Source organism: Jaculus jaculus, chromosome 16, assembly GCF_020740685.1.
Source record: "Jaculus jaculus isolate mJacJac1 chromosome 16, mJacJac1.mat.Y.cur, whole genome shotgun sequence".
Taxonomy (NCBI): Eukaryota; Metazoa; Chordata; class Mammalia; order Rodentia; family Dipodidae; genus Jaculus; species Jaculus jaculus.
In genome coordinates this window covers 64,984,073-65,007,255 of record NC_059117.1, presented here as the reverse complement: position 1 = coordinate 65,007,255, position 23,183 = coordinate 64,984,073, and the positions used below count along the sequence as shown (strand labels likewise).

At 53.0% G+C, this 23,183-nt stretch overlaps 1 protein-coding gene across 1 annotated transcript in view; it reads left to right on the top strand.

Moving 5' to 3' along the window:
* Window positions 1-23,183, top strand: part of Dnah1 (dynein axonemal heavy chain 1) — a 64,412-nt gene that overhangs the window by 30,817 nt on the left and 10,412 nt on the right. Inside the window, exons 28-59 of the mRNA XM_045136015.1 lie at window positions 218-331; window positions 609-797; window positions 1,091-1,196; window positions 1,865-1,978; window positions 2,433-2,582; window positions 2,912-2,998; window positions 3,104-3,290; window positions 4,379-4,470; window positions 4,671-4,825; window positions 5,355-5,532; window positions 6,284-6,478; window positions 6,560-6,679; window positions 6,894-7,052; window positions 7,142-7,249; window positions 8,906-9,046; window positions 9,136-9,296; window positions 9,748-9,905; window positions 10,236-10,409; window positions 11,336-11,374; window positions 12,520-12,698; window positions 13,808-14,038; window positions 15,177-15,373; window positions 15,834-15,969; window positions 17,034-17,242; window positions 17,469-17,640; window positions 18,467-18,658; window positions 19,010-19,120; window positions 20,288-20,473; window positions 20,904-21,095; window positions 22,014-22,181; window positions 22,261-22,452; window positions 22,618-22,749. Coding sequence (XP_044991950.1) covers window positions 218-331; window positions 609-797; window positions 1,091-1,196; window positions 1,865-1,978; window positions 2,433-2,582; window positions 2,912-2,998; window positions 3,104-3,290; window positions 4,379-4,470; window positions 4,671-4,825; window positions 5,355-5,532; window positions 6,284-6,478; window positions 6,560-6,679; window positions 6,894-7,052; window positions 7,142-7,249; window positions 8,906-9,046; window positions 9,136-9,296; window positions 9,748-9,905; window positions 10,236-10,409; window positions 11,336-11,374; window positions 12,520-12,698; window positions 13,808-14,038; window positions 15,177-15,373; window positions 15,834-15,969; window positions 17,034-17,242; window positions 17,469-17,640; window positions 18,467-18,658; window positions 19,010-19,120; window positions 20,288-20,473; window positions 20,904-21,095; window positions 22,014-22,181; window positions 22,261-22,452; window positions 22,618-22,749 — 4,924 coding nt within the window. The remainder of the gene's footprint in view (window positions 1-217; window positions 332-608; window positions 798-1,090; window positions 1,197-1,864; window positions 1,979-2,432; window positions 2,583-2,911; window positions 2,999-3,103; window positions 3,291-4,378; window positions 4,471-4,670; window positions 4,826-5,354; window positions 5,533-6,283; window positions 6,479-6,559; window positions 6,680-6,893; window positions 7,053-7,141; window positions 7,250-8,905; window positions 9,047-9,135; window positions 9,297-9,747; window positions 9,906-10,235; window positions 10,410-11,335; window positions 11,375-12,519; window positions 12,699-13,807; window positions 14,039-15,176; window positions 15,374-15,833; window positions 15,970-17,033; window positions 17,243-17,468; window positions 17,641-18,466; window positions 18,659-19,009; window positions 19,121-20,287; window positions 20,474-20,903; window positions 21,096-22,013; window positions 22,182-22,260; window positions 22,453-22,617; window positions 22,750-23,183) is intronic.

Genomic DNA, 23,183 nt, shown 5'->3' with positions numbered 1-23,183 from the left:
ACACCTATTCTGTCTCTCTATATCTGTGTCTCTTTCTTCCTTTCCCTCTTTCTCTGTCTCTTTCTCAAATGAAATAAATAAAATATTTTTTAAATGAGAAACTAGGAAGAGGTACTTTTGGGCTTTTATTCCCCAAACGAACCCCCTCTTGTTAGCTCCCTCCCTGCCCAGCAGCCTGTGGCCTCACAGCCAGAACCCTATGTCCCTCCCCTGCCAGGTACTACTGGACAAACCGTGACCTGTACATCCGTGCTGTGAACGCTGAGTTCATCTATGGCTATGAATACCTAGGCAACAGTGGGAGGCTGGTAATCACGCCCCTCACTGACAGGTGAAGGTCTCCCCGGCTGGGCTTGGACTAAGGAAAGTGGGTCACCCTGTGTGTTCCTAAGCAAAGCTCCGAAGGGCCACAAAGTGAGACAGGAGGCTCACTGGGCAGGTAGCCATGGGCTCTAACCCTGAAGCCAGCAGTCAGGGTTTAGAGGGGAGCATGGAAGAGCATGTCCCCGTTCCCCAAGAGGATGCTGCTCCCCAGGAACTGTGGAAAAGCCCATGAAGGGGAGCACCCAGGATGCATGTGACTCATGCCTGCTTCCTCATTCCCTCAGGTGCTACCTGACCCTGACTGGAGCCTTGCACCTCAAGTTCGGAGGTGCCCCAGCTGGCCCAGCTGGCACAGGGAAAACAGAGACCACCAAGGATCTTGGCAAGGCCTTGGCCATACAAACAGTTGTGTTCAACTGCTCTGACCAGCTTGACTTCATGGCCATGGGCAAGTTCTTCAAGGGCCTAGCCAGGTGAGGCCGGGTATGACAGTGGAACAGGACAGCAGGGGAAGGCTGAGCTCTTCTGCCAGGGAAGGACCAGCCAAGAAGAGTCTCACAGGATCATCAAGGGGACAGGGTAAAATGACAGGAGTCAAAGGTGTGGCCCCAGTGGGCACGGAGTTGCATGGGAGGTGTGGGATTGTAGTTGAGTTCGTGAGGATTGCCTTCGTTAGCTTCCTCCACAGTAAAGTCAGGCAGCCCTTGGTGGGAGGCACCAGGTAGGCTGTGAGTGTGTGTCCCTACCCATGTCTGGTCTTGCTTAGCTCTGGGGCCTGGGCCTGCTTCGACGAGTTCAATCGGATTGACATTGAGGTGCTGTCCGTGGTGGCACAGCAGATCACCACCATTCAGAAGGCTCAGCAGCAGCGGGTGAGTCCTAGGTGCCCCACACTTACAGGACACCCCCTGTACACTCTCTTACCCCAGCCACAGCTCCATTACCCTAGACTCCTACACTGCAGGGAGACATGGGCACTTCAGCCTGAGTGGGCCAGGCATGGTGCTGCCCCTATGCATTCACAAAGCTGTATCTAGAGGGCTCTTGTGGTCAGTCTGAAATCCCACATCCTTACCTTGTGGGCAGCCCCTAGCCAAGCTATGACTGATTAGGGGACCCCTTTCTATAACCTGGGTCTTAATCAAAGCCCGATGTACTAGTTCTCTCCCCACGCTTGTTCAAAGTAGCCAGGCATCTTGTATCAGGTAGAGGAGCTGAGAGGCTGGCAGATCCCAGCCAGAGTAGAGCCCTGGGTCCTTGTCAGGTGAGATTCTGTGTAATTCTTTGAAATCTGAGTCAGGAGCTGGAGACAAAGAGAGTTGGAGACCCCCCTCAAGGGCAAGAACAGGAGCTGGGACCCCATGGGTGCTCATGAGGACCTGAAGTATTAGGCTACACGTGGAGAGGTCCCAACCCAATATTAGGGGTCCAGGCTGGCTGACTTCTTTTGCCAAACCAGAGCATGAAGGAGCCCATCCAAAGAAGGTGACAGGTCTGGGCTTCTCCTATCCAAAGTAAGACACCCCCATTCCACACACAGGTAGAGCGCTTTGTGTTTGAGGGCGTCGAGATCCCCCTTGTGCCATCCTGTGCCGTGTTCATCACCATGAACCCAGGATATGCTGGCCGCACAGAGCTACCTGACAACCTGAAGGTTAAGTTCAGACCCCGGGTGACCAGAAAGGGACAGAGCTGTAGCCTGGGCTCAGTCACTGATTCGAGAACACAGTTCCCTGACATCAGAAACTGAGATTCCCTACAAAGTATTCCTAAGCCCCACTTCCAGCCACAGAGGAGAGGCCCCAGGTTTCTCCTCAGGGAAAAAGTGAAGTCTGGGATGTGTACTTGTGGAAGATGGGAGGCCCGTCTGATAGGAGCTGTAGGATGGGCCTGCAGGAAATGGGAAGACAGGGGCTGAGGAAGGCTATCTTCTGGGAGGGACATGGGGGCAGGTTCAGATGAATACCAAGGACCTGTTTCTAATGTCCAGAGCTGTCCAGCCACAGAGGAGTGGAGGTCTCAGCATTAGCTAAGGGTCAGCTATTCTGGAGAGTGCCCTGGACAAGAGTAAGGTTTACCCCCCACTCACATGCATGTTGTGTGCCTAGGCTCTCTTCAGGCCTGTGGCCATGATGGTCCCAGATTATGCCATGATTGCTGAGATCTCCCTCTACTCTTTTGGCTTCAATGAGGCCAATGTTCTGGCCAAGAAGATCACCACCACCTTCAAGCTGTCCTCAGAGCAGCTCAGTTCCCAGGTGAGGCCCCAGCCAGTTTCCACAGTTTCAGGTCTGAACACTGCCATTTGCCTCTGCCTCCAGAGCTGCTCCCAGGTCACCTCCTCTGAGTGAGCACAGCACACTTAATAGGTACACCTACAACCTGAAGTTGGGAGGGTGACAGGAAAGGTGCTAAAACTGCCAGAAAGAGGGATAGCTAGAGAGTGCAGCTGGATAGTCACAGAGAGCCCGCAAGGGTGACACTCCAGCTGCAAGCCAGGTGATGAGGCATGTGTGGTCAGCTACCAAGTGGAAGATAGTGTCCAGCAGACAGCCCGCACATGTAGCCTCCTGCATGGGGTCCACAGGATCACTACGACTTTGGGATGAGAGCTGTGAAAACTGTGATCTCAGCTGCAGGGAACCTCAAGAGAGAGAACCCCAGCATGAGTGAGGTGAGTGCCACCTGAAGGGCTTTGCATGCAAGGGACACACAAGAGCCTCGGTGCTGCAGAGGTTCCTGGCCCACTGCCCTGAAGCCCTTGCTGCCCCTACTACAGGAATTGATCTGCCTCAGAGCCATCAGGGATGTGAATGTCCCCAAGTTCCTGCAGGAGGACCTCAAGCTCTTCTCAGGGATCGTGTCTGACCTGTTCCCCACCATCAAGGAGGAGGAAACTGACTATGGCATCCTGGACCAGGCCATCCGTAAAGCCTGTGAGAAGAGCAACCTCAAAGATGTGGAGGGTGAGGTGCCAGCCCCAGATTCCTGCAGACCCATGGTATCCCAGTCTAAAGAGGGCCTGGCCCAACCACCTTGGAGCCCAGGGTTGGAGACAGGGACAAGGGCAGTGCTGCCGGAGGTTCCCTCTCACTAAGATGCTACTGGGATCCCCTTTCTGAGGCCTCAGATTGAGGTCCTCCTGCCCACCCAAGGAGCCATCTCAGCCCGTGGTCCCCTCTCCAGCTTCACTTCATCTGGTGCTGGCTCCTTGCTGACAGAAACCACCATCTCCTGTCCTCATCTACGTAGAGCCTGGTCAAAGAGGAGGACCTCTCAGCCTGGGCACACACATCCATGCATCTTGGGCTCTCATCCCCATAGTCCCTGGCCCAGCTGCTACCTTCTCAGTCCCTCCCAGCAGGTCCTCAGGGGTGGAGGTTCCCCCAGGAAGTTATGTCTGGTCACATCGTCCCTTCTCTGGGGCCTGAGCAGTTGATGCAAGGCCTCAGCCTTGCAGGCCCTTCTCCAGTGCCTCCCACGCTCGCCATTCCATGTGTGTCTCTAATACTCCCTTCTCCGGCCACCTCCTCTTCCTGGTCCCAGCAGCCTCCTCCCTGCCTCACAGCCTCAGGTCACTTTTGCCATTCCTGGATAATTGTACCCTGTCCCTTTGGCAAGGACCCCTAGGCCTACAGTGCCAGAGCCATCCCACTTCACCCACTTGAGCCAAAGCAATGCACTGCTTCCTTCTGTATGGACCCTACAGCTCCTGGCTGACCAGAACTTGCTCAGGCTAGTGCTGTAAGGAGCCTGAGCAGTAGCTTTCATGACAAAGTTGGTTCTGGGGCCTGTGACAGCTGACCAGAGGGTGTTAAGGGCCATTGGTCACAATAGGAACACTGGCTGGCACCTAGAGAGTTCCTATTCTGTACCAAACTCTGTGTAGGGCTTCACCTACCCTACATATGAAGTAGGTACTACTGCCATCCCCATTTTACACATGAGGAAACTGAGGTTCAGAGTGTCAAGTGTCATCCAAGGTCACATAAGCTAGTGGCAAGCCAGGACATAAGCCCATGCTGTGGCCTGATTTCCTGTGCCTTGTCTGCAGGCTTCCTAACAAAGTGCATCCAGTTGTATGAGACCACAGTGGTGCGCCACGGCCTCATGCTCGTTGGCCCCACAGGCTCTGGCAAGAGTAAGGTAAGTGGAGCCAAGGGAGGCAGTCCAGAGCCACCTAGACAGTTTCCTGAGGGGCTTTGCATCACTATCACACACATCAACCTCCACTTGTACATCCCTGGCCTCTTGAATATCCTTCCCACTTGATGTGACCCAGCCCTCGAGAGCCTTACTCTCCATGGAGGAAGCAGGAGATTCACTCTGGGGTGGCATCTCCCCAGTGTTACAGAGTCCTGGCAGCTGCCATGACGATGCTGAAAGGACAGCCCTCCATCAGTGGTGGTGTGTATGAGGCCGTCAACTACTATGTTCTTAACCCCAAGTCCATCACGATGGGCCAGCTGTACGGGGAATTTGACCTGCTCACCCATGAGTGGTGAGTGGCCCCCGAGACTCTCCAGTGACCACTGTGCTCCCAGATCTCTGGTGCTTATGTGGGGGCCATGGCACCTCACGCTCTCAGCCCAAAGCCTGAGATCTACCCACCATTCCACCGGGAGGGTGTCAGTATATATGAAATCATTAAAAGGAAATGCTAAGGAAGGTTCTAGCTAAACTAACCTCACAGGATTCTTGCTGAACCTCTGGAGTCTAAGCCTTTCTGTGGCACAACCTGGCCTCCTCCAGTTCTTTCCACTTTCCAAAGCTGTGTATCTCCACTTCTGTCGTGGCCTCTTCCCCTACATTATGTCCTAAATACCACTATCATCTTCCTTTTGTGTAACCTCTGTGGAGATTCAGGAAAAAGAATATAAATCTGTTCTCATTATTCCATGTTACACCACAACTGCCAACTTTTCTTAGTATAATTATTAAACCAATGAAGACACTGAAAGAGCAGAGAAGGTGGGAGCCGCTGCCCTGCCTCCCGGAGCCGGCAGCTCTCTCTGCTCTGGTGGCTACAGGACAGATGGGATTTTCTCCTCCCTCATCCGGGCCGGGGCCATTGCCGCTGATTCCAACAAGAAATGGTACATGTTTGACGGACCAGTGGATGCCGTCTGGATCGAGAACATGAACACGGTGCTGGACGACAACAAGAAACTGTGCCTCAGCTCTGGAGAGATTATAAAACTCACAGAGGTGAGCTATCTGTCCCGCCAGCCCACTCTTTTCTGTAGCTAGTTGAGTCTGCACTAAGCTGGCCAGGCCATGTCCCACTCCACCCCTGCTTCACCACAGCCCACCCATGGACCTGTCAGATGGCAGGAACTTGAGCATAACCCCCAGCAACCTGCCAGGCCCATTTTCCCTGCCCTAGACAGCTATGCAGAACTGTCCTTCCAACATCCTACTTCTTGTGACTCTCCAGGCCCAGGGCTAGGGCAATTGCCTGGCTGATGGAGTCTTGTGAATCCCAGGCCCTTATTTTTGCCTATTGCAGCCCAGTCCTGGCAATGTACCCAGAGTCTAGGAATAGGGGCGCAAACCTGGCCACGGGAACATGCTGGGTATGGGCGGAACAATTCTTGAGAAAGAGATCTACAACCTGGACACAAGAGCAGATCACAGAATGTACGCTGTGCTGCACATGGGAGAACAGCCAGCAGTCAGTGTAGACTCTGTGTGCGTGGCTAGGGCTTTGGAGCAGAGTACACAGCACACCGTTCTGTCAGAGCTCCCAGAGCGCCAGGGAGTTCCAGGAGTCTTCTGCTCCAGCTCCTCACAGGCTCCCGGGGGGTGGGGGCTATCATCTCCCACCCTAGCCCTACTCGCCCCCTCGACACTCACAGATCCTTCTTGCAAGATAGACAGCCCTCCCTGTGACCCCACTGCGCTTTCTCTGGCGGGGGGCTTGCAGCTGGCATACTCACATGGAACATTTTGGTGCCAGGCAATGACCATGATGTTTGAGGTGCAGGACCTGGCAGTGGCCTCACCAGCCACAGTGTCTCGCTGTGGCATGGTGTACCTGGAGCCCAGCATCCTGGGACTCATGCCCTTCGTTGAGTGCTGGCTAAAAAAAATCCCTGCCTTTATGAAGCCCCATGAAGAACAACTCAGGACCCTCTTTGCCCGATTTCTGGAGGTAAGCGGAGGCCACCAGTACACCTGGGCAGCAGAGTACGGTCACCGTCAGCCTTGAGAGCTGGACACTTGCTCCCCACAGAGCTCCCTCGACTTTGTTCGTGCCTCAGTGAAAGAGGTGATTGCCTCAACAAATAGCAACCTGACCATGAGCTTCCTCAAGCTGCTTGACTGCTTCTTCAAGCCCTTCCTGCCCAGAGAGGTACAGCCCGAGCAGAGGCTGGAAGCCTGCTGTGCCCCCTCCTGCTCCCTGTGCTCCTTGTCTGCTTGTGCTCCTACCTCCGCATTGTCCCCCAGTGGGTCATGGACCCACCCTATATAATCCACGACAGGGAAACAAAGCTTGTGCCCAGCCTGCTTCCTCAGACCACACAGTCCTGCCTCTAGCTTAGCCCTGCTGTCTCCTCTGTCTCCAGGGCCACAAGAAGGCATCCCCTGAGAAGCTGAGTCGCATCCCAGAGCTGATTGAACCCTGGTTTATTTTCTCCCTGGTCTGGAGTGTGGGTGCCACTGGGGACAGCAACAGCCGCACCACCTTCAGCCATTGGCTAAGGATGAAGATAATGTTGGAAAAGGTAAGAGGAGGCAGCACCAGGCCAGGCAACAAGGGCCAATGGTAGGTAAGCCTCCTGAGCCTTACCAGCTGCTTCTCCCGCCCCAACAGCTCACTCTTCCCTTCCCTGAAGAGGGTCTGGTGTTCGATTACAGGCTGGATGACGCTGGGATCAGCAACACAGAGGATGATGACGATGAAGAGGAGGAGGGCAAGCAGGTGGTCACAGGCCTTGAGGGTAGAACCCACTGGGCAGTGGATAGTCTCAACAGAAAATGGCCACCAAGAGAAGGCCACATTGATGATCACTAGGTCTCAGGCTGAGGGTTTTTTTTTTAATTTTAATTTAATTTTTTTTTCTTTTCAAAATTTTTATTAGCATTTTCCATGATTATAAAAAATACCCCATGGTAATACCCTCCCTCCACCCCCCCCCCCGCACTTTCCCCTTTGAAATTCCATTCTCCATCATATTACCTCCCCATCTCAATCATTGTACTTACATATATACAATACCAACCTATTAAGTACCCTCCTCCCTTCCTTTCTCTTCCCTTTATATCTCCTTTTTAACTTACTGGCCTCTGCTACTAAGTATTTTCCTTCTCACGCAGAAGCCCAATCATCTGTAGCTAGGATCCACATATGAGGGAGAACTGTGTCGCTTGGCTTTCTGGGTCTGGGTTACCTCACTTAGTATAATCCTTTCCAGGTCCATCCATTTTTCTGCAAATTTCATAACTTCATTTTTCTTTACCGCTGAGTAGAACTCCATTGTATAAATGTGCCACATCTTCATTATCCACTCATCAGTTGAGGGACATGTAGGCTGGCTCCATTTCCCAGCTATTATTAATTGAGCAGCAATAAGCATGGTTGAGCACGTACTTCTAAGGAAATGAGTCCTTAGGATATATGTCAGGCTAGGTTTTTGACTTCACCTCATGGATCCTCACAGCCCTGCTAGGTGGTTATCATGATGCCCGTCTTAGAGACAAGGAAATTGAGGCACAAGACTGTCATAGTCAGCTAGATGGTGGTAGAAATGCACTTGAATTTGAGCTCAGAGGCATCATAATACCTCCCTTCCAAAACATGTGCTTCCTCTGTGTGTGTGCCGGACCCAGGGACTAGCTGCCTCTGTTCTGTTCAGCCCCGTTTTCCCTGGTACACTGCTTCTTAAGGAGTACCCTTACTACGCTATCCAGCAGCAAGAGCTCCATTAACCCACCCTGTTCCAGGGTCAGGACCCCAGCCCTGGAGGAGGAGACAGAGAGGTGTATAGGACCTCTGTCACCATGTAGAGTACTGCTGAGGGTAAATTTTGGTCTGATAGTGAGCACTGCCCCTGTGGGACATGGATCTGTCATGTGTGAGCCCTTCTTCAGAGGAGTTCTGCCAGCTGGGCCAGGGGAATGGTAGAGGGATTCATGCAGGCAAGGATGGTGGGAACACAGTACCAGGTAGCCTCTTGGCATCTAGATGATACCAGCTCCCTCATACTTCTTGCTTAGGCTAAAATTGAATAGCAGGCACCTCTGCATTGTGCGTTTTCCAATTCCTAGAGCATCATGTTCTTCCAGAAAGTCAGGACTGGCAGTCTCTGGAGTGCCCTCTCTCAAGACACATGTGTAGGGAAGCCCCACCTCAACAGAGGTGCACTGTTCCTGGTGGTTTGTGCTGGGATTTTCCTACTCCGTGCAGAGAGCAGGCCACAGGATTCCTGTCTGTCAGAATTAGCCCTTCCCCTGGACACTATGGCCCAGGCTCAGCACTGCAGGCCCCTCACCCCCCACTGGGCCTGGGAGCAGGACAACAACCAGGAGTCTGGTGAGGAGGGGTTCTGGGCCCACGGTGAGCCAGATGTGATTCCAGGTTGCCTGGGTGAAGTGGATGGACTCCTCAGCCCCATTCACCATGGTGCCAGACACCAACTACTGCAGCATCATTGTACCTACCATGGACACAGTGCAGATGTCCTACCTGCTGGGCATGCTGCTCACCAACAACAAGCCTGTGAGTGCCCCCAATCTGACACTTCCCCAGCCTGCCCAAGGCCCAAGTTGAGGCACAACCAGTCTCTTACATTCACTGGGCTCTTCCAGGTGCTATGTGTCGGACCAACGGGCACAGGGAAGACACTGACCGTGGCGGACAAGCTCCTGAAGAACCTGCCGCTGGAATACATCAGCCACTTCCTCACCTTCTCAGCCCGCACCTCGGCCAACCAGACCCAGGACCTCATTGACAGCAAGCTGGACAAGAGGCAGAGTGCCCAGCTCCTCCCTCAGCACCAGTGTCCCCAGCCTAGCTAACCCTTGTCCCCACCAAATTACACTCTTGTCTTTGCCCAAAGCCTTGCCGGGGGCGCTGAATGCCCCTTAGGGGGACCTTGGTTCCTTCACAGATGCCCCAGAGCCTTCCCTCCATTCATTATTCCTCCAGATCATTTCAGTGGTCTTTTCCTACACTGGTCATGCAGGAAGGTTATTGGCTCTGTCCTGGAAATGACTGTTGTCCATTTCTCTGGAAGGCAAGGTTTCTTTAAGAGAGCCCTTATACTGATTAGCGAGTCTCAGATGTGCTGACACAGAGGTGACCTTGAGGCCTAGCAATTTGGAAGTGGCTGAAATTGAATGAAGTGCCATCCAGTTGTCCCTAGACTCTGAGAAGGTCGAGTGCCCATGGGTGCTTGGCTCACACCACTCCTCCTGCAGGCGGAAGGGTGTGTTTGGGCCACCACTGGGGCGCAACTTCATCTTCTTCATTGATGACCTGAACATGCCAGCCCTGGAGACATACGGCGCACAGCCGCCCATAGAGCTGCTACGCCAGTGGATGGACCATGGCGGCTGGTATGACCGCAAGGTTATTGGTGCGTGCCAGCCTGGGCCAGTGGGGAGTGGGCTCTGTGTGGCGAGTGGGGGTACAGTTGGACCAGGAAAGAACGCCCTACTGCACTTTTATAAGTCCATAAAAATGCTTCAATTTCTCCTAATACTGGAGAAAATGAACTTTTAGGTCAAATAAATATTTCTATGTCTGTTAACACATTTATATAGCATTACATATTCACTATATAACACATTATCTTTATAATAATACTGTTATGATTTCTAAGATATTTTATTTTCATGGGCAAGGAGCCCACAGAAATCATAATGCAGTTCTGGGCAGTGTCCATCCTGACTTCCTTCCCACTCAGGAGCCTTCAAGAACCTGGTGGACATCAACTTTGTCTGTGCCATGGGCCCCCCAGGGGGAGGTAGGAATGCCATCACCCCAAGGCTGACTCGTCACTTCAACTACTTGTCCTTCATTGAGATGGATGAGGTCAGCAAAAAACACATCTTCTCCACCATCCTGAGATGTTGGATGGGTGAGTACCGCATGGAGGCAGGAGAGGCCATGGGCAAGATCAGAGGCCCCAGCTACAGCAGGGCAGCCAGACAGGAGCAAGTGGCTGAACTACAGTGTGACCCTAGCTTTGCCCTTACTCAGCTGGCAAGCTCATGAACCTCTCTGGGGCCTAGTTTCTTTTTTTTTTTTTAATTTATTTATTTATTTTTATTAACATTTTCCATGATTATAAAATATATCCCATGGTAATTCCCTCCCTCCCCACCCCCACACTTTCCCATTTGAAATTCCATTCTCCATCATATTACCTCCCCATTACGATCATTGTAATTACATATATACAATATCAACCTATTAAGTATCCTCCCCCCTTCCTTTCTCTACCCTTTATGTCTGCCTAGTTTCTTCTGTGTAGCAGGTGCTAATATTAGTATGCACCCCTCCAAGTCTTGATATTAAGTAAGATATGTCATACGGAACATCTAGAATCAAGTCTGTAGATAAAGAAGATACATTTCCACAGGTGTGTGTTTACACCATAAACAGTCACACACACATTAGGTGTGCCTAGCCATTAGAGTGCAATGATGCTGCTTTCGTAGACCTGAAAAAGCCGGCAAGACAAAGAAGTCCTCCCCTTCGTGAGGCTTAGGAAGAGCCCACCCAGGTCACTGTTCCCAGTAGCCCACCTTGCACCTGCACCAGTACTCTCTGCCCTTGGAACTCTGCTTAGCACTGTGCCAGGTGAAGAGTAACAGGTCAAACCTTCCTTCCTGTGGCCTGACCCACCTGCCAGGATCCCAGACATTCCTCCATGTGTTGTTGAGTTTCTCTGAGGAAGGGCAGGAGGTAGATGCTTGAGGAGCTTCTCAGCTGGGCATAGCTGGTCAAGGTGGACAGCAAGAGGTCATCTAACTGAGCTCTGTGTCTCCCTCAACCCTCCAGATGGACTGCTTGGAGAAAGAAGTTACCGAGAGCCTGTACGTAAGTATGACCTGAGCAGGAATCTGGAACAACCTGGGAGGAAAGGAATCCTCATCCCCTGGGTGCACCAGACTAGAGTTGTGCTTAGGTGTGCTGAGGCTAGGACAAGGGGCCACAGCAAGCCCTCTTGGGACTCACATTGGCCAGAAAACAAGTTGGCACCAGCACTGAGTTCTCTCCTAGGCTCCTATACCCACTCTTATAGCCAGTCTGTCCCTTGGTGCCTGGGTCAGGGTCACACTGATAGTAGACATTGTAGGAAATTCAAGGTAACTGGATAAGGAAGAGAGCCCAACAAGTCCTCCCTCTATGAGGATCCATGGCTCAAGAGAGCTGTCCTTCTTTGAGGAGGCAGCATCTCTCTAACTCTGTTAGTCATCACCACATCAGGCTCTGTCCTTTCCTCATGACCACTTCTTCTGTTCCCTCTCCCAGCTGGAAGAGCGTCAGACGCCCCCCTTTTAAGCCTCCACATCTCTGTCTCCAGGCATGGCCCTGTCTTCTAGTCTTAACAGGGAAGGTACTTCCTGCTCCAGGGCAGGCCAGGCTCATGCTCATGAGCCTGCTAGAGAATGGGATCCATGTCTCCCCAAGCACCAGTGCTCCTGCTCCACGGGGCCACTCCATCTGCATATAACACAGAAAGACCTCTCCAAGCCAGGCCCCTGCTCTCCTCACTCTTCTCACCTTGAGAGCAAAACTCCTTACGAATGTTCTTCCTACTACTCTCCCACCCCTTAAGTTGCATCTCCCCCCTCCTTGTTACCAGTGGCCTCTATGGTCATATCAGTGATCAGTTATTAGTCTTCATTGGCCCTACACATGGCTCCTCCTTCCAAATGCTCCTCCCATCCTGGGTGAGTTAGCTTGATTCTTGATAAAACAACTTAGGAGCCAGGGAATGGGGACGTAAGTGAAGGGCTTACAGAGCAGAAGAGTCCTCCTGTGAGGTGGGAGCCTCAGGAAGGCCTTGCAGAGGACCAAGCATGTGAGAAGGTGCTAAGAGGTGAGTGGAATCCAAGCTTGAGCTGGGGAAAGGGCATTGGGGAGAATTCCACAGGAGCCAAAGCCACAAGAGGAGGACCTGAGGAGGCTGCATGGGAGCTTGCTGCCTGTATGACCAAAGCCATTCTCACGTCCCACAGCTGGATCCCCCAACATCACCCAATTCAATGAGCCCCTCGTGGAAGCCACCATCAAAGTGTACGCCACTATCACCTCCCAGCTGCTTCCCACTCCAGCCAAGTCCCACTATACCTTCAACCTGAGGGACCTCTCCAAGGTCTTCCAGGGTATTCTCATGGCTGACCCAGCCAAAGTCGAGGTGAGGATCTGGCAGCCGGCGTCCCTGATGCCCTCACTTGCCCTTTCACCCTCCTCCTCCTGGGCCCCTCTCCACTTTGTGCCTTCCTGCCTAAATACTCATAGTCTGCAGTCAGGTTCCTGGGGAGACTAAGACATACAGGTGTCGGGCCTCTAAGAGCCTGGCCTTTGTGCCACTGGGCCCATCTTGTGAGCCAAAATCATGCCAAAAATAGTGGCCATGGTGTGTGTCATACATAAGAGAAAGACAGGATGATAGGGAAGCAACAGTGTCTGTAGTGAAGGCCTTGGATTATACACAAGAGGGAGTCAGAGAAGACAAGAGAACAGTAGTGTTTCTAGTGGAGGTCCTGTATGTGAGAAGACTTGGGCTGGGAGTGAATAGGGTGCTTTGAGAATCAACTATGCCTTGACAGAAGGACCAAGAAGTGGAGTGTGTAGTGGGATGCTAGGTACACAGGAAAGCAGTGTAGCCAGACTGTGCAGCCTGTGGACTCTAGCATGAAGGGTGATGGGGAACCTTGTGGTACCACTAACTAGACAGCCAGAGTATAGACAGCCCGGGGGAGTGGGGTGGACAGGACAGAAGTCAGCCCTGGTATGGCCAGGCTCATAGCCAGAGAGTCGAGTGAAAAGCCCAGCTCTGCCTGAGGGTAGCCCTATCATTCTAGGACAAGAAGGGGAGCTAGAAGAGGGGACGCAGGTTCAGGTACAAGTGAGGCAGATTCCATGATTGCAGGGTTTGCCAAGTTAGATGTCAGCGTCTGGACAGTGTGAGGGGAATATGACCTAATTCCAGGCCTGGGGTTGGAAGTTAAAAGAGATGGAAGTGAGGGCCACTCCTGACTACCTAGTGGTGCTGGATGCCTGGTGGCCACTGCAGCTGGGCTGAAGAGAGCCAGGCAGCACTTGGCAGTTCACTCAGCCCTCAGTCAGCAACAGGCACACCTCCCAGCAAACCGTGCATGAAGTCCTGGCTCTGGGTCAAGGGAGGAAAGCCAGTCCCAGGAGCTGCGGTTTCTTTTCTCCCCACCACTTTCCATCCCTGATGCTTGGAGAGGCGGTTAAGGGCCTGGGGGCAAGGCTTGCGCTGATGCCAGCTGCCCACAGGACCAGGTGCAGTTGCTTCAACTGTGGTACCACGAGAACTGCCGCGTGTTTCGTGACCGACTGGTGAATGAGGAGGACCGCAGCTGGTTTGATGAACTCCTTGAAAGCCACATAGAGCCATGGGAGGTATCCTTCAGCAAAGTCTGCCCCTTCCAGCCCATTCTATATGGGGACTTCATGGCACCTGGCTCAGATGTGAAGTCCTATGAGCTCATCACCAGTGAGACCAAGGTGAGCTGATGTCTTACCCTTCTGGGTCCTCTTCAGTCTACTTTCTAGGATCCAAGGGACCCGGGTTCAGGGCCTAATGAATGATTCTGCAAGTCTCTCTGTTGATGAAAGGAAGACTTAAGTCCCTTCCCCATCGCCACTAATAGGCTACCACATTAGTCAGGACACTCAGGCAAGTGTTTGGCCTCGCTGAGTCTCCACACCCACCCCATCTTCTTTCCCACCCCTCACACACACCCACAGGTTCATCTGAGTGGCCTGTCTCTGAGAACAAGCCTGGGGTTCAGTTGAGATTGACCCGACAAACAGTGGCACATCAGTCCCATTTGTGGGGCTGTCATTCCCAGCACAGAAAAGCAGAGGGACTCTGGGTCCATAGATCAGTTAGGACCCCAGGAAGAAGGGTAGAGGCCACCATCAGTGACCTCGGAGCTTTGTGGCTGCAATGAGCCCCCTGACAGTTTTACTCACACACACACACACACACACACACACCTAGTGTTCCTAACAGGTGTTTTAACACCAGGGTCCAAGGGTGACTACAACCTGGCAGATCCCTTCAGGCCTGGTGTGTGGACGAGCACCAGCATCCCTCCATGAGCAGGAGGAACAGAGCTGGCTGCAGTGAGTGAGCCCTGCCAAGGAGGGCCTGGAACTCATGTAACCCATAAAGCACACGGATAAAGTCACGCAAAAGCAATGGCAGGGCCTTCTTACGAGGATCTGCCACAAACTGCCCAAGTTGGAGCTGGCTGGGGCCAGAGAAGGGAACAGTAGGGGCCTGAGTGAAAGCCAGATGCGGATGCCAGAGAGCTTACTTACAGGACTAAAAGCATTTTTGAATTTTACAGTATGAGGAGATATTGCAGTATGTCCGCAACTGTGGGGCTTATGGAGCTAATGAGAGTATAAGGACTTGGCTAGGAGCAGACCTCGCTTGTGCATGGGACTCTTTTTAGCATGTTACTTAGCAACCTAAGCCAGCTTATCAGTTCCTGAGAATGACCGAGACCCCCGAGGAAAACCTGCAGCCGGGCAGCTCATACTCCTGGTTTCTGGGTCTGGACAGAAAAGGGGGGTGGGAACTGGGAGAGTCCACCATGGACAGGGTCCACCATTTCCACGCTCCTCCTTGTAGATGATGCACGTGATTCAGGAGTACATGGAGGACTACAACCAGATAAACACGGCCAAGCTGAAGCTGGTCCTCTTTGTGGATGCCATGAGCCACATCTGCCGCATCAGCCGCATCCTGCGCCAGGCGCTGGGCAATGCGCTCCTCCTGGGTGTAGGGGGCAGTGGCCGCAGCTCTCTCACCCGGCTTGCCTCGCACATGTAAGGGGGAATGGTGGACAGTGAGTGGCAAGTGGCAGGCTGAGTTTGATGCTTTTCCACCCTCATAGAACCCTGGGTTGGCCTCATGGCAGAGCTGGGAATGAAAAACTGGCAATGGGGCCTGGACCCAGAGACGAGGCAGCGGCAGTACCCTTCATGGCTATGGGGAAGAAGGCTAGAGGTAGGCACCCAGAGAGTTGGCTAGGAGAGGTGTCCATGGACCTGCTCCCAGAATTGGAGCTGAGAAGATGGAAGGGCAGGAACTCCGAGTGAAGGATCCACATCAGCAAATGTCAGGGGGCATGAGAGCTGGTTCTGGGCCTAGAGTGTCTGCAAGTCCTCCTGAGATGGGAGACTTCTATGGGCCCTGGGCATTGCATCTGCATCCACAGGGCTGGGAAGTGTAAGCCCCGCAGCTTTCGGTGCCCAGCCCCAGGCCTGAGCCCAGCTCTGCCCCCAGGGCTGAGTACGAGTGCTTCCAGATCGAGCTGTCCAAGAACTACGGCATGTCCGAGTGGCGTGAAGATGTCAAGAAGGTCCTGCTCAAGGCCGGCCTGCAGAACCTGTCCATCACCTTCCTGTTCTCAGATACCCAGGTGCCATCACATAGCAGTAGGCAGGGCTCAGGGTGGGCTATGCACAGCACTGGCCCCAGATAGCACCCTGGAAGGTAGCCATTCACACATGCACAGCTCGCTGAGTCCGCCAAAGCCAGGTAGAGTCGCACATGAATTAGTCATGTGCATGGGGCCAAACACACCTTTCAGGAATAATGAGACTAAAATCACTACTCAGGCTCCTAGAGCAAAGCATGTTCTTAAGACAATAGCACACCAAGGGCTTCCCGCCTTAAGGACCACAGAATATCTGGCCTTTGTCCCCATAAGGCCTCTCTCCCTTCCTCTTCCTCCCTCTCCCTCCCTCCCCCCCCCCACGCACACATTAGGCCTCTGAATGAACGAGAAGCCATTGCACTAAGGCCACAAAACAACTGTGCAGCACTTAAACCTGGGTGGTGACCCGTTTGGCCCAAGAATCTAAGCTGAGGCCCTAAATGGTGCCTCAAATCTAGATAAGGACCCCTCTGCTCCCCTTCAGTAGTCACTGAGTCAGTCCAGTGCTGTGTGTGAGTAAACTATGGCCTGGAGGCAGTCTCAAAGAGAGCAAGGAGCTGGAGAGATGGCTCAGTTAAGGCAGTTGCCTGCAAAACCTAAGGACCTAGGTTCAATTGTACAGTACCCATGGAAAGCCAGATGCACATGGTGGCACATGTGTCTGGAGTTCGTTTGCAGTGTCAGGAGGCCCTAGCACACTCATTCTGTTTCTCTCTTTCTCTTTCTCTCTCTCTCTCTCAAAAAAAAATAAAAATAAATAAAAAGAGAGAGCAGGAAGATGTAACACACCCCTACCCTGAAACCAGGGCTGCACCACAGCTCAGAGATTATGTTCAGAGCCCTCACAGTGGGGCAGACCTGGGAACAAGTCCTGGCCTAAGATTTATAGGACCACTTTTGTAGTTACTTGAGTGACCACAGGATCCTCTGACCAGTTCTATAAATGGCTCTGTTGTGAAGGCCCATGGAGACTGCCTGTTCCTGGCCTCCAACAGATGAACAAACCCTCACAAAAGCTTAGCTCCCCACCCCTTGTCCTTCTCCAGATCAAGAATGAGTCCTTCCTGGAAGACATCAACAATGTCTTGAACTCGGGTGACATCCCCAACCTCTACAATGCTGAAGAACAGGACCAGATTATCAACACCATGCGGCCCTACATCCAAGAGCAGGGACTGCAGCCCACCAAGGCCAATCTCATGGCCGCCTACACAGGGCGTGTGCGAAGCAACATCCACATGGTGCTGTGCATGAGGTATTGGCAGCTGTTGCCAGGCTAAGCTGGGGCCCCAGGGATGCCAGAAGCATGCCTGAGGTGAGACATGTCCCCAGCCCTACCCACCAATGCCACTGCAACCAAGCGACTGAGTAGTCACCATGCCACAGGGCTGTGGAAGGGCTCTGGGTCCTAGCGTCCTCACACACCCCCACCCTGAAACCAGTGAGTATCCCTGGGCCTCATGTGGACCCCTGTCCTCCAGCCCAATTGGAGAGATCTTCCGAGCTCGCCTGAGGCAGTTCCCCTCCCTTGTCAACTGCTGCACCATTGACTGGTTTAACGAGTGGCCAGCCGAAGCTCTGCAGTCTGTGGCCACCATGTTCTTGAATGAGATCCCAGAACTGGAGTCTTCCTCGGAAATAATTGGAGGATTGGTAAGTGTCTTCAGTCAGCTGTCAGGGAGAACTGTTTTGCTATGAGCATGGGCTCAGGGTCACTGAGGTTTGGGTAAGAGCTCACCATCAGTGGCAAACATTTGATGAGGTAGCTTATCCTGTCTGTGCCTCAGTTTCTCCTTCTGTGAAGGGGGAGTTACACTGGTCATACAGTGATAAGGAATGATCTACACATAGCTAATATCTCCCTATTGCCTGAAGGTTTCATGCCAGGTTTCTTCCAAGAGCCTCTGACACCTCTTTGAACAAGTCAGACAGGATGGGCTGGATTGATCTGGACCAGTGTCAGAAAGTGATATCCTCTAGCATGAACCCAACACTTCCCTGCCCCACTCTGTATATTTCCTCTTCCTAGACCCAGTCTAGGTGGTGGGGGGATAGTACCTCAAGACTGTCAGAGAGAAGCAGTTTAGGGGACCTGTGACAAGGGAACAGGGTCACACCTGGGAAACAGCTGTATCTTGACCCATCTTGACTTCTGTTGGCCTTGGGCTTTTCATCTGCAGAAGAGGTAACCTTGCCAGGTATAGTGGCACATGCCTTTAATCCCAGTACTTGGAAGGCAAAGGTAGGAGGATTGCTGTGAATTCAAGGCCTGAGCTACAGTGAGATCCTACCTCGAAAAATGGAAAAAAAAAAAAAAAAAAAGAGATGACCTTGATGTTAGGGAGCAGTGAGCCTGACTTATGAAGACTGTGTCATAGCCTCTTGTCAGGACCAGGCTGCAGTGTCTTTGTGGGTGCCTGATGTCTGGTCTTTGCTAGGGGTGCCACAAGACCAGCATCTGTGTTCTTCCTCCTCATAGATTCAGGTTTGTGTATACATCCACCAGTCAGTTGCCAAGAAGTGTATCGAGTACTTGGCAGAGCTAGCCCGCCACAACTACGTCACCCCCAAGAGCTATTTGGAGCTACTGAATATTTTCTCCATCCTCATTGAACATAAAAAACAGGAACTGAAAACTGCCAAAAATCGCATGAAGAGTGGTCTTGACAAGGTAGTCCTGGGAGAGAGAGGCCTTGTGGACAGTAGCTGGCTACCTGTGGTTCTGCCTACTGGGAGGAAGCATTCTTAGATGACATGGGGGCCTAGCATTTCACCCTGCAGCTAGAGGTGCTGAAAAGAATGGCTTCGTACCTTAGTGAAAGAATAAAAGTTAGCTATCAAAGAAGGGTACCCCAGAGATTCTCAAGGGACTAGGCCTCCTCCTCCTCTGTTGTCCACTGAGCAACCTGGGAGGCACACATGAGGGCAGCCCCAAAGGGCCCTTTCCTCAGCACTCTACAGGCATCACCTCCCTCTAGTCCCTGACCTACCTGTTTTATTCCCTGGGACTCCCAATCCCCAGCTGCTACGCACTTCTGAGGACGTGGCCAAGATGCAGGAGGAGCTGGAGGTTATGCGCCCCCTGCTGGAGGAGGCTGCCAAGGACACCATGCTCACTATGGACCAAATCAAGGTGGGGGTGCTCTAAGACCCTGTCTGGTGGCAGATACCTGAGGATGCTCAGCATCTCCAGACTTCAAATCTCTACTTACCTGGGCCTCACTAGCCTCTGTATGCCTCATTTCCCTCTTTCGGCAATCATTCATTCATTTGACAAATGTCTGGGCAGAACTACCATTTTTTAAATTTTTTTTGTTCATCTTTATTTATTTACTTGAGAGTGACAGAGAGAGAAAGAGGCAGAGTGAGAGAGTGGGAGAGAGAATGGGCGTGCCAGGGCTTCCAGCCACTGCAAACGAGCTCCAGACGCGTGCGCCACCTTGTGCATCTGGCTAACGTGGGTCCTGGGGAACCGAGCCTCGAACCAGGGTCCTTAGACTTCACAGGCAAGCGCTTAACCGCTAAGCCATCTCTCCAGCCCCCAGAACTACCTTTAAGCCAGGCACTTGCTAGCCAGGGGATCCATGAAGAGCAAGACAGTTAATTCAAAGAGCCCAAACACCGACAGTCGCAAGCCACACTTAAGTGTGGGATGGATGCAAGCGTGTATTCAGCTTCTTTTTGATATTTTTATTGATTTATTTGAAAGAGAAAGAGACTGACAGAAAGAGAATGAGTATGGGCAAGCAAAGGCCTTGTGCCACTGCAAACAGAGTGCAAACATACACACCACTTTATGTGTCTGGCTTTACGTGGGAATCAAACCCAGGCTGTCAGGCTTTGCAAGCAAGAGATTTAATTGCTGAGACATGGCTGCAGCTGGACCCACATGTGAGGCCTTGTCCTCCCAGCACACACCCCAGGCTGCATGTTCATGGTGACAGCTTTTGGCAGAAGTAGTCAAGAGTCCTGTTGCCCAGGGTCAGGGCATTGCAAATGTCCCCAGACAAAAGGGAGAGGAACACCTCTGTGCCACGCACAGGTGGCCATGTGGATTTGGGGCTCTGTCCTCTTGGGTAGGAATGCTCAAACCTGGAAGTCATGTGGTGGGAACTCAGGATATAGAGGGAGCTTCTGGTCCATGGCCTGTTACAACTGGGAGAGCCCTTAAAGAATGGAAGATTCCACCCTTCATCTCCTTCCTTCTGAGGAGACAGAGGTTCAGAAGGGACAAGGGAAGGATGGCTCCCTGTCTCTGCCACTGGCCACCAGCTGTGCCCTCCCCAACTCCGATCCCTAGGTGGACACAACCATAGCCGAGGAGACCCGAAAGTCAGTGCAGGCAGAAGAGGTCAAGGCCAATGAGAAAGCCAAGAAGGCTCAAGCTATTGCTGATGATGCTCAAAAAGATCTGGATGAGGCCCTGCCAGCCCTGGACGCAGCCCTGGCAAGCCTGCGTAATCTCAACAAGAATGATGTGACAGAGGTGGGCAGCTCGGCTCATCAGGGCACGCACTCATGTTCCTGTCTGGTGTCTACTTGTGTCCTAGGCCCTCCCCCTGCCCATATTTATTGACCATGTGCCACGAAGTGAGAGTAGAACTAGGGTTAGACCCTATCTCCCTGCCCACCCTCCTTGTGCCGGTCCCCAAGGAGCCCTAAGAAGGTTAAGGCCCAACCTCAGAGACAGTGAAGATGCCCTGAGACCTGTGCCAGTAAGAATGAGGTTGAGCCAAGCATGGTAATGTACACCATTATTCCCAACACTTGGGAGGCTGAGGTAGGATCACCACGAGTTCAAGGAGAGCCAGGGTTACAGTGAGACCCTGCCTCGAAAAAGAGAAAAATTTGGTTGACAGGGCCCACCCTTCCTAAGAATAGACATCCAATGATGGACTTCACGGCCTGGCCCACAGGTGCGCGCCATGCAGCGCCCTCCCCCGGGTGTGAAACTAGTCATCGAAGCTGTGTGCATCATGAAGGGCATCAAGCCCAAGAAGGTGCCTGGAGAGAAGCCAGGCTCCAAGGTGGATGATTACTGGGAACCAGGCAAGGGCTTGCTGCAGGACCCAGGTCGCTTCCTTGAGAGCCTGTTCAAGTTTGACAAAGTAAGCATGCAGGCACCGGGCCAGCTGGTGATGAAGGGTAGGGCACGGCGGGATGGTTGCTGGGGAGGTGCCTGCCGCAGCCCATGGACAGGTGCAGTGGTTCCTGTCCTGCCATCAACAGGCACAGGCCTGACCCAAGGAGCTTTCTGGTAGGATGATAGCGCCCCCACAGGCAAGAGTTGACTAGGACCAGAATAGTTTCCTATGCCCACAAGATGCCACCCACAGTCACTCTAAGGCTGTGAAGCCTGGAGAGTCTCACACTGGCCCTGGACAAGATGCATACCTTGCGTTCTTCACCTCATTCAGTCTTAGTCCCTGAGGCGGAGCTTCCTCCGAGTGTGTCTTGGATTTTTTGTGTGTGTGGCAGTTTGTCCATCTGGGGTTCTCAATGTCTGCAGACATACATTTCTGGGATTGTATGTCATGTTTAGGTCAGCCTGATGCCCACAGCCCCTTCAGGTGACCCCTCTTCATCCCAGAAGTTGGACAAGAGGCAGATACCTGTCCCCCATGGGCCACTTCTGTCAACATGTGTCAGTGTGAGGAACTAGACACCTCCCCCTGATGAGCTGAGAGTGGGAATAGTGGCTGGTCTCAGAAGCCTCTGAACCCCTCTGGGCTTTCCTATCCCTCTCCTGCTCCTGTAGTTAGTTAACTAGTAACACCCTTCTGAGGAGCCACTCTAGCCAGGAGGGCTCAGGGCCTGTGCTCAGGCTCCCCCAGGCCCTCCTCAGCTGTGACCTCTGGGAGCTTGCTAGCAGTGCAGCTTCTCAGGCCTTTCACTCACAGCAGGGTTGGACTCTGTGGTAGATTGTCACACAGCACAGAAGCAATCAGGGCACCCCCCACCCAGAGGCCACAAATACCCAACCCCATTGGAAAGCAGTGTGCAGAGAGCCATGGTTCCCACCCCAGGACAACATTGGTGAGGCAGTGATCAAAGCCATCCAACCATACATCGACAATGAGGAGTTCCAGCCAGCTGCTATAGCCAAGGTGTCCAAGGCCTGCACGTCTATCTGCCAGTGGGTGCGCGCCATGCACAAGTACCACTTCGTGGCCAAAGCTGTGGAGCCCAAGAGGGTGAGGCCTGGTAGAGCTGGTGGGAGCAGGCTTCCTTCCCCGAGTACTGGCTGCAAGCTGGACCTCCTTCTGCCTGCAGCAAGCCCTGCGAGAGGCCCAGGACGACCTGGAGGTGACACAGAGGATCTTGGAGGAGGCAAAGCAGCACCTGCAGGAGGTGGAGGACGGCATCACCACATTGCAGGCCAAGTACCGGGAGTGCATCTCCAAGAAGGAGGAGCTGGAGCTAAAGTGCCAGCAGTGTGAGCAGCGCCTGGGCCGCGCTGACAAGGTGGGCCCCTCCACAGGCCCCACAGGCAGGCTGCCCAGCGGAATGAAGGAAGGGGGTGGCTCTCCATACCCCTCCATAACAACCTCAAGGGTCTCTGGTGGGCAGGACCAGCCCCAGCCTCCAACCTGGCCTTCCAGAGCCCACTCCATGAGCCTACCCCTACAGCTCATCAATGGGCTGTCCGATGAGAAAGTGCGCTGGCAGGAGACAGTGGAGAACCTGGAGAACATGCTTGACAACATCTCCGGTGACGTGTTGCTGGCATCAGGCTTTGTAGCCTACCTGGGCCCCTTCACAGTAAGTGTCTCCACACCGCTCCCAACCACTTCGCCCCAGAGGGCCTTCCTTGAGGCCTCCCCTCTTCAGGGGCATCCTGCAGGGCACTTCTGTCCCTCCCTCCCTCCAGCAAGCATGCCTCAGGTCCTCAGTGATCAGGTTGAGGAAGGCAGTGCACACAGCAGTGACCTGACAGCCCAGAAGAGCCACACTTGGGAGTATATGAGAGCTAACACTTAAGCACTTGTGCAGACACATCTCTGAATGTCTCCTTATGTATCCTGTTTAATCCCTACAGCCGTCCTACAGGCAAACATTGTTACATGATCCTTGTTTCACAGACCAGGGCCTGAGGGTCATAGACTAGGCAGTTCAACTGAAGTGGCAGTAAAGGCATCCAGCTCCACATATGAGCTGTGACAAATATGCACAGCCACCAAACAGATGTGTGGCAA